Genomic DNA, 14889 nt, shown 5'->3' on the forward strand with positions numbered 1-14889 from the left:
CTGCTGCTTGAAGTCCTTCACTAAAGGTTGTTTTGTGTAAATCGAGCCGGAGACAGCGGTGAAATCATATAAATCAAGATCTGAACACACCCGAGAGAAACGGTAAGTCACTTTCACTCAAACTGATATAACTTTACACCCTGTGCGTTGTGTTTTAAATGCATTTGTGAGCACAGTTAGGTTTTCCTGCACTGGTCGCAGGCAGAGTAGCATGAAATCAGCGTGTGAAAGCATGTGGTTAATATGTGAGGAAGGCTATAAAGTGATGCTTGGTACAAGGTGTCCGAATCTGGTCTCACATTTTAAAATAAAATGATTTAACCTGAAGGCAAGTGTGGGCACCATCCTCTTCAGCATCTTATGACACGGCCAGGTACAGTGGTTTAGGGCCCCCAGGGTTTTTATTTATTTTATTTTTTTTTTTTTTTTGGGGGGGGGGCACCTGCTAAACACTATAAAATTAGTAAAATAAAAAGTGCTTTAAAAACTGCGTTTTAACATAAAGAGTCTCTACAAAATAATGACTCACCATTTCCTTTATGCTATATCTAGTTAGGGGGCGTTTAAGGTGTGAAAGACCCACAGGTTTGCTGATAAAGAACGAAACTCCCCACCAGAAGTGAACAACTCTAGTTGCCTTTCATTTAGCTTTGTTTTTAAATTCACCATGACCTAGATAGCCTGGAAGCCAGACCAAGTTCCCCGCCTACAAATTATTTTGTGATGGACAGCTTTATGTGATGGGCAGAAGAGTAAGAGCAACCTACTCGTACATGTCATCTGAGCACCATGGAGTTGAATTTGTTCACAAAAAAATGGTTGTCATGTGAAACATGAGCCGCTTGGGTTCCACAGTCGTGTCAGTTGCAAAAGATATTGCAGTTAACAGCGATTCATTTCTCTGATTGGTGGTGGGACCATCCAGTTGTACGCGGAGGTATCGCTGAGTGTTACCAGACTCTGATTCAGATAGGAATTGACCCTGGCCATGACCTGATTAACTGTGAATCTTCACAGATATCAGGAACTGAGATTAAAGAGACTAAAAACAACGAGTATGCCACAGTGTCTCAATATTACACACAGGTAATGCAAGTTTAGATTGTTTCACAATAAAATTAGATTAGATTAAACATTATTGTCATTACGTATAATACAATGACAATACAATGAGTACATACATAATGAAATGTAGTTTGGCATCTAACCAGAAGTGCATGATTAACCTAATAATAGGGTACAAGCTATGATAACTGTATAAAATAAGTATTTTATAATAATAGTAAATACTAGTTTATAGATTGGGTATATGTGGTATAGACAGTATAGACAACCTTTATAGACCACCAGACACCCCTATAGCTCTGCAATCAATTGCTGTGCAATTGTGTGCATGTTGGTTTGTGGTTATCTGACTGAGACAACTATTGTGATGTGAAGTGATAAAAGGCTCACGGTAGGTCCTGTACTATAGATTTTGAGGGCCTTGTCACAAAATAAACAGTGGATATTTCCCAAGAATTAATAAATAACCACCAACATGGCTGCCTTTTCCCCACAAGGTCTTCTTGTCTTTATGCAATCGTGAATCATGCACAAATTTTCAATTCAGTTTTTTTCATGTAGCTTCAGCAATAATCAATACTGTCTGAAGACGCTTTACAAAATATAAATAACTATAAAGTTAAAGTCAAGCAGATTGCTCCAGACACTAATGACAGTTCTGCTTTCTTTGTCATTAAGTCTATTCCCTGGTGTAGCCTTGAGCTCATTTCTTGTTTAAATCTTGTTGTTAGTGGGGGCCTTTGGCTCCTATGGGTTGAGGGGAGGGGCCTCTGTGGACCATCCCACAGATACTTGATCAGTTTGGGATCTAGTGAATTTGGAGGCCAGGTCAACACCTTGTGCTGTTCTTCATGTTTTTTTTTTAGTTGTTCCTAAACCGTTTTTGTGTGTGTGTCTGTGTCAGGCTGCATCCTGCTGGGGATGGCTGCTGCCATCAAGGAGTGTCATTGCTATGGGGTGGGGGCGCCTGGTCTGGTCTAGGTGGGTGGTACATGTCTAAGTAACATCCACATGAATGCCAGGTCCAAAAGTTTCCCAGGAGAACATTGAATTGTCACAAGATGGTCAATGTTATTCATTACTCCTGTCAGTGGTTTTAATGTTGTTCCTGATCGTTGTATGTACATAAGTTAATTATTTTATTAGTCACCATCACCATACAAATATTGAACTTACAGATCTGAGCCTGTTCTCCTGCATGAGACGGTCACATGACAGGTGATAGGAGACAACACCCGAAGCATGCTCCTTACTGTATGTCCAGACTATTCCTAGTTTTAGTTGCATTCATTACCGAGAAATAGGAAATAGGAAATGGAAGAAATGATTTCTGTGCTTTCACAACTATGTGAGGATATTCAGCACTGACTTTGATCCTGGGATGTTACGTCAAACATACTCTTCAGCAGCATTAGCTAGCTCAAGGAGGTGATGTTCTTTCCACACTGACTGATATAAGGGGCATATTCACAAATGTGTCCAGGATTCTTTTCTTCCCAGGTCCATTTATTAGGGAACTAATAGTCAAGTTAGCTGCGACACACCCATCAATTTAGTGTGTGATGATCTTGTGTGGAGTTTGCATGTTCTCCCTGTGTCTACGTAGGTTCTCTCCGGGTACTCCAGCTTCCTCCCACTGTCCAAAGACATGCTGGTTAGGTTCATTGGTGATTGGTTAGGTGCATGTGAGTGTGAATGGTTGTCTGTCTCTCTGTGTTAGCCCTGCCATAGACTGGAGACCTGTCCAGAGTGTACCCCCGCCCTAACTACTGCTTTATCAGTAATTTTGAATAGTTATATCAAGATTAATCTATTAGTCTGAGTTCATTCATTCACCTTTTTTTCTTCAGTTAACAGCTATCTGTTACTTTAAGCAAACAAATGAACTTTTAGCTCTCTTTTTCACCATTTATCCATGTCTCTTGTATTTCATCTCGGTGTGGTACGCCGGCCGTTTGGCTGCCCACAGAAAGAAGCTGCAGAGGGTGATAAAAACCTAAAGAACTATTGTCTGCCCTCTGCCTTCACTGGAGGAGATCTCCAGCTCCCGATGTCTCGTCAGGGCTAAGAACATTTTAAAGAACAGCTCCCATCCAGTTTTCTCTCCTGCCCTCTGGTAGAAGACACAGAAGCCTGGAGGCACGCACTTACAGACTTAACAAATGTTTTTCCCCGTGGGGCTGTCAAATCAAAATACTTGGTCAGCAGTCCTGGTGCAACATTGTAATATTTTCCTACATTATTCTATTCACATGTTGGATTATTTATTGACATCTTATAATTGTATGTGGGCCGTCTTATAGTTTGTTTTTGTTAATTGAATTGAATGAAAACATCATGTTTAGGTCTCAGTATGTGGCTATGTTTCTAAAATAGAATTGTAGTTTCTATTCCATGGAAACCACAACTGTAATATATCATCAGATGATCATATGTCTGGTAAGGGATTAGCTCTTGTACCTTATTTGACAGACTGTTGCCTGAGAATAGTGAGTGTTATCATTACTGGCAGCCATGTTGTCACTTTAAGCACTTGTGCAATGGTGTATGTTGACAGGAAGCTGAAGGTTTGATGTTTCTCTGTCATACAGGAGAAGCCTAAGAAAGTGATTTGTGGTTTTCCTGCCTTGTTTTAGAAGTGTCTGAGCTGAACTCACTTTCTTACCTATCAGAACATCTCAGTCATCTGAATACAAAATTCAGGCACCAGGCTTTGGTGTGAACCACAAGCAGTTCTTAAGACAGATCTCATTTCCCCTCGTCTCACTATTAATCCCTGGAGTTTTATTGTGTTTCATAATTCCATCTGAGGACGGCTTGTTGTTGTAGGATACATGTTTAGCAAGAGAGACTCATTGCTGTAGATTTCAGAGATTCGCGATTTCCTTTACCATCCTCTGGGATTTTTTGTTTTGCACCGCTGTTGCATAAAACATTGTAATACACTGCGGTGTTTCACCAAATTCCTCTGACATTGAGACCACCAAAAGCTTTATTTGTAAGTCCAATATAAAGAAAAGAAACTCCTGATAACTATCAGCCATGAAATAACAAGACTTCAGTATTAATAAAAATGTCTCATTCAACCCGGAGGGAAATGTCCGACTGGGAGAGCAAAGACCTTTGTATTCCAGCACAGCTGTTATCTTCCAAAACTCAGTATAACCTCGAGAAACTTTCCCTTGGAGGGAATTCAGCACAAGAACAGCAGTTTATTTAAGTCTATTTAAGGAATTAACTTACAGTTTGATTCATTATTTGAGAATAGTCCAGAATTCACATTCATCAAACTAGCTAGAAGAATTTAGAATTGTGATAACTGCACCGCAGAGCTAGACATTTACACATACTTCCTTGCTCAACACCAACTCTTCATTTCTGTCTGAACAGTGTTGGCTGACCGATCAAAAACGTTTGTTTCTTTTGTTGGGTACTTTCTAGCTCTTCTACCTTGGAAGATGTCAAAGTGAGAGTAAACCACGGACCAGAAAACCAAAACAAAAAGCTGAAAGATGCAAAATTCTCCGTGGACCTTAAATTTTGATTTAATGTATTTATTTATTTAGTTTCATTTTGAATTTTAACAATTTTCTCTGGTGTGTTCAACACTCGTCGGAGCCCTGCTTGCTGGCTTTTCAGACAAATCAATGTGTTGAATTTGTGGCAGATCTCAAGATGATAAGAGAGATCTTTCTGATTGGCTGATCAGCTCATAGAACCAGAGCACGAGGAGAAAAATAGAAGTCAACAAAATGACGATGGGGGCGGGCTGTTCTCAGTATACATCTTGTTAGAACATTAAAATAAATGAATATTTTCACAGCTACATGATCCTTTAAAATGAATAAACTATAGAACAAATGATCAGCGTGATTCAGGAGAGGCCAGCTCTGTATGACAGTTTTTAGCTCTTCCTGGCCTCCCAGATAATAGCTGCTCTTCCTGTTTCATGTTTTGATTGACAAATAGAGACTACCGCCACCTTGGTGTGATCTTTAATGATTGATTATAGCAGCTTTAAAGTCCCTAAAATATATAGAAGTATTTATTTCAGCTTCTCCACTGTGTCAAGTTTAATCTAAACCCTGATTTGCATCCAGTTTTCTGTAAAGCAGAGTGGATAAAAACACACCACACACAACACAACACATTTCTCAATAAAGAAATCAAAATGATTCCAAATTTGAAAGAGACAGGCACACCAAGAATGACTGGCCCTTTTAGTATCTCACTAGTAGTTGAGTTTTCGTTTTAAAAAATCCACTTTTAGTTATTTCACATCCCCCAAGTTGTAATAATCAATACGACACCTGGCATTTACGCTACAGCCTGAGCCTTTTCTCCAGATTCTTGTACCAAAAGACTAGCAGCTCCGCTACTTGTATGTCTGATGTTGATGAAGTCAATACAAACCGCTCTCCCACTGCTCTTCTGCAGGGTCAAGAGGGGCTGTTTATAGAAGACAACAGCAACCAAAAGTCCCATAAAACTGAACACTGACACGACCACCATGCAGACAAGTGTGGGATTGTGAAATCCTCATATTAAAGCTGCTGATGCTGGGGGAACATCTTTGAGTTTGACCACATAAATGTCCATTTTTGTTTTTATTTCAGTCAAATACAAATATTTGTCTTTTAAGAGCTTCAAAAGTTACTCAAGAAGAAATATTTGCTCTTTAAAAACATGTTTGACTTCACTTCTCCGTTTTAGGCATACAGTATCTGATGCAAGTGTTGAAATTCACTTCCTTTGCTGTAAATGCATTTCCTCTTTTTCTATTCTGCTCCTCCTTATCTCCAGCGACATAATGTTCCAGTGATGTGTATAGTTGGCTTCATCTCAGCCCTTTGACGAGTTCATGGGAAAACAACGCTGAGGGAAGAGGACAGCAGAGGAGCTTTCTGTGAGGAAGGAATGGAGGTGACGGCGTTCAGTGTGTGGAGTTAGGAGTGATGACAGCGTCATCTGAAGTTGAATAAGATGTTTTTTTCCCCAGCTGTTTGAGCGGAGCAGATGTGAAGGAATAGATTTCTGACCGATGTTTCTGGAGGCTCTACAGGTTGCAGGTTGCAGCTATGGACATTGAGGCGAGGTTTCCTCCCTCCTCATCAGTTGCCTTGACGTTTGTCTCACCATGCCGGACGACCCTGCCGCCTCCCTCCTCTACATCATCCTGGAGCTGCTGATTGCCATCTTCTCCGTGCTGGGCAATGTGCTTGTCTGCTGGGCCGTGTGTATCAACAGCAACCTGCAGAGCATCACCAACTTCTTTGTGGTGTCACTGGCAGCGGCCGACATCGCCGTGGGCGTCCTGGCCATTCCCTTCGCCATCATCATCAGCACCGGCTTCTGCTCCAACTTCTATGGCTGCCTGTTCATTGCTTGCTTTGTGGTGATCCTCACCCAGAGCTCCATCTTCAGCCTGCTGGCCATCGCTATAGACCGCTACATTGCAATCAAGATGCCGCTCAGGTCAGTGGCCAAGCAGAATTACATTCACTTCAACCTTCTAAATAATGGATTAGTTAATGGTTAATAACCCCTTTATTAATCCTTTATAGATAGTTACTTTTTGATACATACAGCTGCAGAATTGATAGAATAAAAACTTTTATTGCGCCTTATTATATCTGCATAATCTTGGGTTTTTAGAAAAGGGAAGGAAAGTATGAAGGGATATAGATAGCATTTAGTATTAAGAGTGAAAATATTCAAAATGTGTCATAACTCTTTTAATTTGAGACGTCGGGGACGCCTCCTTTTCTGTCCATCAGTAAAGATGTAACTTTTGACCCAGAATGTCTTGGCTGAATGAGTATGTCCAGAAATGGCGTCTCCCACGAGGCTGTGTCCCCCAGGAGCAATCAAATAAATATTCCTCTAATTGCTTATACAGACTGTGTAAGCCCATTGAAACCCCCTGTGTAATCTTGCTTTGTTACTTCACTGTAAATGATTTGATTTAGATTTGAATTTGACGTTTGAAGACCTGTCACCTACTGAAAGGTGGACTGACTATGATGCTGTGTCCTCATCCTTCCAAATCCTTCAGTGTCAGCGACGCATCAAGCCGATCTGTCTTCCTGTTTCTGTTCTCCAACAATTCGTTTTCACACAGCTTCCTCCTCCTCCTCTTCCTCCTCCCCCTCCTCCTCCTCCTCCTCTTGCTGAAGATACGTGAGGTTTCCTCTGCGTTGTTTTTTTGCATCCTTGACGAGGGGTGGGGTGGGGGGAACTTGTTTGTGCAGCATTAACCTTTGCACTTTAACATCTCAAGAATGTGATAGAAACAAGCCAAATATCTCAGCTGCTCTCCCACACTGCACTATAGGCGAACTCAAAATAGACTCCTTCCTTTGAGGAGTCCTGAAAGACTTTGTTTGTTTATCCTTTTCTGGTTTAGTTCCGGGATCAGAAGCACTTCCACGGAGCAAATTATAAATCACAGAGAATTTCATACACAATATAAAAAAGTTATTTATTGTATCAAGCACAAGCTTTGTGTGGGAAGATGTGTAGTGATTATACAGTAGTGGTGGTTAATGGTTTATACATTTGTTAGAGTTTTCTATAGTTCTGCATAAATTTCATACTCATAATTCATAAGATTGTCCTAGGTCCAAAATGACAAATCTGTGAACGGCGAAACCAACAGTATGTGAACGTTCAGGATTAACGGTTAAAGTGGGGATTAAATTAAATTTAGCAACTTAGTTTCAGGTTTGAGTGCCCTCTTTTATGTAAAGAACAGAAATGTCTGTCAAAGTCTGATTTTCACAGCACATGTTTGTAGCAGAGTACCATGAGGAGATTTCAGAGAACTTCAGAAAAAGAGTTGTCGATGCCCATCAGGCTGCAAAATGGAAATGTTGTGGAAGAACCTGAAGTTAAGATTATAGTGAGGAAATATAGATGAAGCATTTAATCATGATACAAACCAGGGTACAAAATATAGCTGATGCACACTACACGAGAGACTGATAATGAATAAAAATGAATGGACAGAGCTAGACAGAGAATGTGCAGTTATTGCCACTTACAGATGACCACAAAGACACACTAAACAACCACAAAAAGACACATAACGCACACTAGTACATGGGCCCCAGCCAAACCCTGAGGAGGTGTGGAGGCGTGGATGAAGGCAAATCTTGAAGGAAGCTCACCCTCCCTCACCTGTTGCTTTTTCGCCTTTTTTAAAAAAAATAAAATAAATCCTTTCCTTTTGGACCTCTGTCTCCACTTCATGTTGCGGCTCTCAACCCGGGTCACAACATATTATATTTATAAAGAAGTGTAGAAAAATCTAAAGGGTTCACTGTAGATCATTTTATCAGTGATGTCCTCTTGGGAAACTAAACATCTAAACAGCACCTGACAGAAAGAGCTGATGCTTAAAGTTTTTTATTGTCCCCCTTCAGGTACAGCAGTCTGGTGACAGGCCAGCGGGCTCGAGGCATTATCGCCATCTGCTGGATTTTATCCATCATCATCGGTCTGATTCCCATGATGGGCTGGAACAAGCTACTCGACCCCAACAGCACCAGCCCACTACCCGACAGCAACAGCACCAGCCCACTACCCGACGGCAACAGCACCAGCCCACTACCCGACGGCAACAGGACCTGCCCGCCTGGCTTGATGACGTGCATGTTTGAGGAGGTGGTGCACATGGGGTATATGGTCTACTTCAACTTTTTTGCCTGCGTACTCATCCCCCTGCTGCTGATGCTGGCCATCTACCTGTGTATCTTCATGGCAGCTCGCTACCAGCTCAAGCTGATGGAAGTGAAGGCGGCTCATGGGGAGAAGTCGCGCTCCACGCTACAGAAGGAGGTCCAGGCTGCCAAGTCTCTGGCCATCATTGTGGGGCTGTTTGCAGTTTGCTGGCTGCCTTTACACATCATCAACTGCTTCACTTTCTTCTGTCCTCAGTGTGAACGTGCTCCAAGTTGGATCATGTATGTGGCTATTATCCTCTCCCACGCCAACTCTGTTGTCAACCCCTTCATCTATGCCTACCGCATCCGTGAGTTCAGACAGACCTTCCGCAGGATAATCCGGCGCAACATACTGGGCAAGCGGGAGATGTTTGAGAGCCACAGCAGCAGCACGCGTACCTCTATTTACAACAGCATCACAGACTCCATCAGACTCAAGGCGAACGGACTCAGCTTTGACCATTTCACAGAGCACACCAGCAGTACCTGTGAAGACGCCTACCACTGTCCTACACACATGTCCCCTGTAAGGGACGGACTGGTGGCAGTATCCCACCCCCCTCTGTCGGTCGTCATCTCCCATTGTCCTAAGATGGAGCTATGTCCGCAGCAAGCTCTCAGACAGACTCAGATCCCAATGGGCCATCAACTACAGTTTGAGGAGCAGCAGCACGACTGCGCTGGAACAGAAGTCCTGGAGGAATCGGGTAAAGAGAACCTCGGCTCGGCTCAGCTCGCCTCACTGGTCAGTAAGCAGAGCAGGCAGAGTTGCTTTGGTGAGCTGACAAAGGTGTCCTGATGCATGCACAGGAGGGAGCCTGCACTCACTCAGGAGCATTGCAGTAAAACATCAACGTGAGCTCAGGATCAGCATAGAATTGAAATGTGAGCACTGTAAAGGGATTAAAAATCTCCTTTCCACAAAAAAAACTCTATTTAAATACAATGACTTTGTAATTTAGGCAAGAATAAGAGTCTAAAAGCCTCTCAAAGCGGCTGAGTAGCTTCTTTACAAGGCATGTGAGTGCTTTAATTAGGTCGAGCCAATGACACTTGTGTCTTTTCGGTGTAGTCGCTTCACACATCAAAAATGGCTATGATGAAACTGATTGAAGACACAATTTTGTTATCAAATTACTTAATAACTTTTTAGTTTTTCAGGGATGTAAACACACTCAGTCTGACGGATTTCACCTCACAACACTGCAGATTTCTCTACTTTTCAACAAATGACATGGTTTAAGTTTGCACCCCGTTTCTTTCTTTGGGACCCATGCTGTTTGGACTAGAAAATAAGGACGGTTAAGACAGGTCTGTGTTTGTGTCAGCAGCAATGTCATACTTCACCTGTTGTAAACGAAATGGTCAGAAAACTGAATTGTACCTTTGTGTTTTTGTTTTTTCTGTGTGAAAACGAGGCTTTAACGTGTGCTTATTTAATTTAAATGAATGCAAACACAGTCTGATGAATGATGGGAAATAGTCTGAGGAGCATTGTGATGTTTGACCTTAACCAAACAGAATGGAAAACATTTTTATTTTTCTTGATGAATTCATCCTGTGCAGCTACTGTCTTCTTTGTCCTCACAAGCCAGCTGGTACAAAGTCATGTGTTTAAATAAAGCCTTTTAACATTCAAAGTGTATTCGATGTATTGGCACTCACGGCCACAGAGTGGTCCCAGTCATTATTGAGTATCTGTAGGAGCAGCTCCAGGGTTCCCACTGGCTTTTCACCAGGCAGCATTATGTTTCAAATCAGATCTGGATGTCTGAGAAGAACTGAATCAGAGGGCTGGCTTTCTCATTCTGGGAAACGGTTTGTTAAGCCATCAAACTATCTTTGGAGTCCTTTATTTTCTCAGCTTTTATCTCAACTCCCCCATGAGTTCAGGTTATGGAGCTCGAGGCCTATTTCTTTTTGAACGCTTTCCCATGGTTTTGTGGGTCATTTTTTATTTTTTTTTAAATAAGATTCGCCACATGAATCTGCTGAGTCCTCGTGCATTGGTGCTGTCTTGTGTGGTGTCTTGTCTCTTCAGAAAATGGTTTATTCATAGCTGCTCTCAAAAACATTTTATGCCAAAGCAATACTGTATGCTCAGATATCATGCTTGTGCCTTTAGGAATAAAAGCTAGCTATGCTTATTATCAGCACTGAAAAAGGGGAGAAGTTGTAGATATATGGTGGGTTGTGTTCTGAACTTTTCTGAACTGTTTTTCTTGTTATACCTGAAGTCTAGCTGTTTCCCTGTGTTCAAGTCTATTTTTGCCATGCTAATCTAAGAGGCTGCTAGCTGCACTTTACTGCTTTGATCTAATTGTTTTCATCAGCTCACCGTTTATAAAAGCTCAAGTCTGAGCCTTTTTCACAAAAAAGGCTCAGACTAACTCTGAAGAAGCAGATTAAAGAGGCACACTTTTCCCTCTGGTGTGGTGGAGACTAAAGCAGAAATAAAAGGAAGATGAATATTGGACTCAAACTCACAAACATGACTACAAGTGAATGCTCCATCTCTGGTGGATGTGTACGAGCTGAGCCAAATAATCTGGATCACTATAAAGAGCTGGGATCCCCATCACAAGTGTTTACAGCTCATTTCTGCTCCTCCAAGTGACCGAAAAATTCACTTCATGGAGGTTTTGATCAGTTTATCTAAAAAATAGAGCTAAAATACAGGAAGCTGGATGTCTTTGCTCATTGCAATCTAGTTTATGCACTGACACATGGCGCAGGAGAGCCAGCGCTTCAAGTCAAGACTTCAGACGATTCCCCTGAAGGACAAAGGACACTTATTTGAGGACAAATTCTGCCACATTCTAGCCGGAGAAGACGAATTGTTTGCGAGAGATGTAAAAGAAGCCATCTATGTAAAATTGGGAAACCCTGAAACTGCACATTTTTAAAGAGTGGGTGGATAGTGGGAACAAATTCTAAACAAAATGTTGACACAAACTTGACAACAAACTGTTGTTTCTTTGCTTGTTCAGCAGTTACAAAGCCACATTAATTCAATGAAAAATGTTCATTTCTGGATTCTTGGACATGTCCAAGTCAAATATTTACATTCTCTTTGAGTGAACCACGACAGTGAACTTGTGGACTGAACAATGAGCTGAAACTCAACATAAAGTTTGCTAAGACAAAAATGAGCTGATTCAGTTAATCACTGCCCTCCACTATTAAAATGCCCTCCACTATTTCACCATCAAAAGTCTGTAGTTACAGGGCCCTCACATTACTTTTGATTTAGCATCTGTAAACACAATTTTAAACTTTGAAACCAGAATTAAAACTCTCTCACAGATGTTACACAACATTAAACACAAAAGGTTTGTTGGATCGGTCCATTATTATTTCCAATCTGTGGTGGGAAGCAATAAAACATTCCTCTTTTTTTCAGTCTTAATGTCACAGTCCAACAAACAGCTATAAAGTCTACAGAGCCCGTCTGTCTGTGTGTTGGGGCTCCATGGATACAAGAAACAGTGGTCCCTTCTACTCTTGTTAAAGGACTTCAGCTTTGTGAAGGAGAAGAAGAGGTGGATGCTAAGGAGTGTGTGTGCGTGTTTGTGTGTGTATGAGTGCGTGTGTGTGAATTTATCATCCCTACATTATGCAGGCCTGTTCGTTCAAACTGCCTCGGAGATGGGTGTGTGTGACAAACACCAGACCAACCACACTGGTCTCACATCTTTTATTGTGTGCCCACTCCGAACGTCTTCCAGGACTCCCTGGGCTCTTTGCAGCAGCCTTCAGCCACAGTTGTGGCAGTACCAGAGGAGCTTAACTGCAGTCAGGACCTGAAAATGTTTGTCACGATCCTGTTTGGAGGTTTGTAAAGTTCCTGGGCCTACTTTTTTCATTTATCTACCTTCCAGCCAGGAAATAGGTGAAGGTCTGGCGTGATTAGTCCTGCATTAGGGACTAATTTTATAAGGAAGCAACAGGGAAACAAGAAAACTAATTTGTAATAGGATGACAAAATCCTATATGAAAAAATTTATTTAAAGAGACGTGGTATTGTTGATTAGCCCTACTTTCAAAGGTTTGTTACTGGACAATGTATAACAGAGGACCACATTTCTTACATGAGTTTTGAATGATCTTACAAAGATAGTTTTCTTGGCAGATGGCAGGATGGAACTGTTCAATCTCAACTGCAAGCTGATCAACTTCATCCATCATTTAAAGGAGAAGTGCGGTCTGGATTTGAAAGGTACTGAACGGCTGTTGCAGTCGTAAAGACTGATTATCTTACAGCAGAGTGTAACAGCAAAATATAAAGTGAAGATAAACAAATATTTAAACCATTAACTTGAATCAGTGAGAGACTACTGGATTCTTAATGTTAAAAGCAAGGATTAACACAATAAAATTCTTCCTGCAGAGTGTGTGGACCTGATGGACAGCAGCGGTAAAGTGATGAACCTGGAGGCAAAGCAGCACAGTGTGGCTCTGGCCAACAGTGTGCTGGCAGAGAGACAGTACTACGTCCTCCTAAGAGTCTGCCGTGAGTCTGTCTGCGTTGTCAATCAGCAGAATGTCTAAGTAATTTATATAAATGCATAGCAGAAGCTTTTTCAAAATGGAATCAAGTTAACAATGTTTGGCCAAAACGAATTTGTCTAATCTAATAGTGATAAGTGGCAGCACAAAAAAAATGATGGTGTTGTTTTCAGAGTCTCAGATATACTATTAGTTTGAAAAAATATTGTATATATATATATAGCAAGAATTGTAGTTTTGAAAGATGTGTTCATTACTCTATGCTCCTTCAACAGAGGATGATGCTGGAGGTCGGAAATATGTTTCTCTCCTGAACAGCGAAAGCCAGAGTCATCCCGAGTTAAAAGGTAAGAGGGCCATTTCAACTACTGACTGAGACTGGACAGGGGTGAGGGAGCAGCATTTGAAGTGGATCACTGAGGTCTCCTGCTGGTCAAACACATTTCTGCATATTTAAAATTTTTAGAAACAAATTTTACACCAATCAGCCATAACAGTATCACCACCTCTCTAATATTGTGGAGGTCCCCCCTTTTGCCACCAAAATAGCCCTGGCTCATTGAGGCATGGACTCCACTAGACCTCTGAAGGTGTGCTGTGGTATCTGGTACCATGACATCAGCAGCAGATCCTTTGTGTCCTGCAAGTTGTGAGGTGGGGCCTCAATTGTTTGTCCAGCACATCCCACAGATGTTCGGTTGGAGTGAGATCTGGCAAATTTGAACTAGTTGTGTTCTTCAAACCATTTTTGCTTTGTAGCAGAGCACATTATCTCACTGAAAGGAGCCACTGCCATCAGGGATGACTGTTCCTATACCTAAGCTTTTCCTTCCTCTGACCACTTTTGATAGATTCTGATCAGGGTCCTGGTTCAAGTCTCTCAAACCATTCCCAATCATTGCCCATTTTCCCATCTTCTAAAATTGACTTTGGAGATAAAATGTTCACTTGCTGCCTAATCGTAATGTTTGTCAATTCTTGTGTTGTAGAGCTACTGAGGAAACTGTCAAACAAGGACAAAGAGCCAGACAGAAAAATCAGAAGAGTACAGACGCAGAGGAACAAAAAGATTTCTACAAAGAGTCACCAAATTTAATATTGTTTCAAACGCCTGAGTGTGATTTCTTGACACCGTATTCACATCTTTGTGTAGAAAATATGTATTTACACAGAAAGTTTCTATTTAAGCAACCTTTAGATAATTGAGATCTTCTTTGATATAATTAACATTTGAATGTAATGAATACAATAGTAATTTTTTTATGACCATAGCTTCAGTCTCACAGTTGTTCAGACTTATGTAGAAATCTAAAAAAAGAATACAATGAGGAAAATATAATATCATATATAAAAATACTTAAAAGATTTTTATTGTTGAGACAAAGTCATGAGAGATCAAATACTGTGGTATTAATATACATTATAGTGCTTCAGATTTACTAAAAACTGATTAGTCTAATAGACAAGACAAGGAACATTGAAAAGCAAAAAAAAAAAACCCAAAAAAACATTATAAAACAATGAAAAATGCATGTATGTAGTGAAAATAAAGAAAAAAAAAATGTCTTATGATGAATATTGCCATTATCAA

General features: G+C 41.0%; 2 protein-coding genes across 2 annotated transcripts; both read left to right on the forward strand.

Moving 5' to 3' along the window:
• Positions 1–15: 15 nt before the first annotated feature.
• Positions 16–10482, forward strand: adora2aa (adenosine A2a receptor a). The gene is made up of 4 exons (XM_084550614.1): positions 16–102; positions 5869–5988; positions 6065–6540; positions 8490–10482. The coding sequence occupies exons 3-4, from the start codon at positions 6203–6205 to the stop codon at positions 9586–9588; spliced, it is 1437 nt and encodes a 478-aa protein (XP_084406740.1). The 5' UTR covers positions 16–102; positions 5869–5988; positions 6065–6202; the 3' UTR covers positions 9589–10482.
• Positions 10483–12598: 2116 nt separating this feature from the next.
• c8h22orf15 (chromosome 8 C22orf15 homolog) lies at positions 12599–14520 on the forward strand (the record flags this gene model as incomplete). Its single annotated transcript, XM_084550745.1, has 5 exons — positions 12599–12623; positions 12910–13008; positions 13180–13302; positions 13574–13645; positions 14288–14520. The coding sequence occupies 5 exons, from the start codon at positions 12599–12601 to the stop codon at positions 14392–14394; spliced, it is 426 nt and encodes a 141-aa protein (XP_084406871.1). The 3' UTR covers positions 14395–14520.
• Positions 14521–14889: the final 369 nt, after the last annotated feature.

The sequence above is a fragment of the Chelon labrosus genome (assembly GCF_963514085.1).
Source record: "Chelon labrosus genome assembly, chromosome: 9".
NCBI lineage: Eukaryota > Metazoa > Chordata > Actinopteri > Mugiliformes > Mugilidae > Chelon > Chelon labrosus.

What these genes read in the sequence shown, in the direction of transcription:
- adora2aa (XM_084550614.1), top strand. Translation starts at nt 6,203, where the DNA reads ATGCCGGACGACCCTGCCGCCTCCCTCCTCTACATCATCCTGGAGCTG. An exon ending in GCAATCAAGATGCCGCTCAG is followed by an intron (nt 6,541 to 8,489) that starts GTCAGTGGCCAA and finishes GTCCCCCTTCAG; the next exon opens with GTACAGCAGTCTGGTGACAG.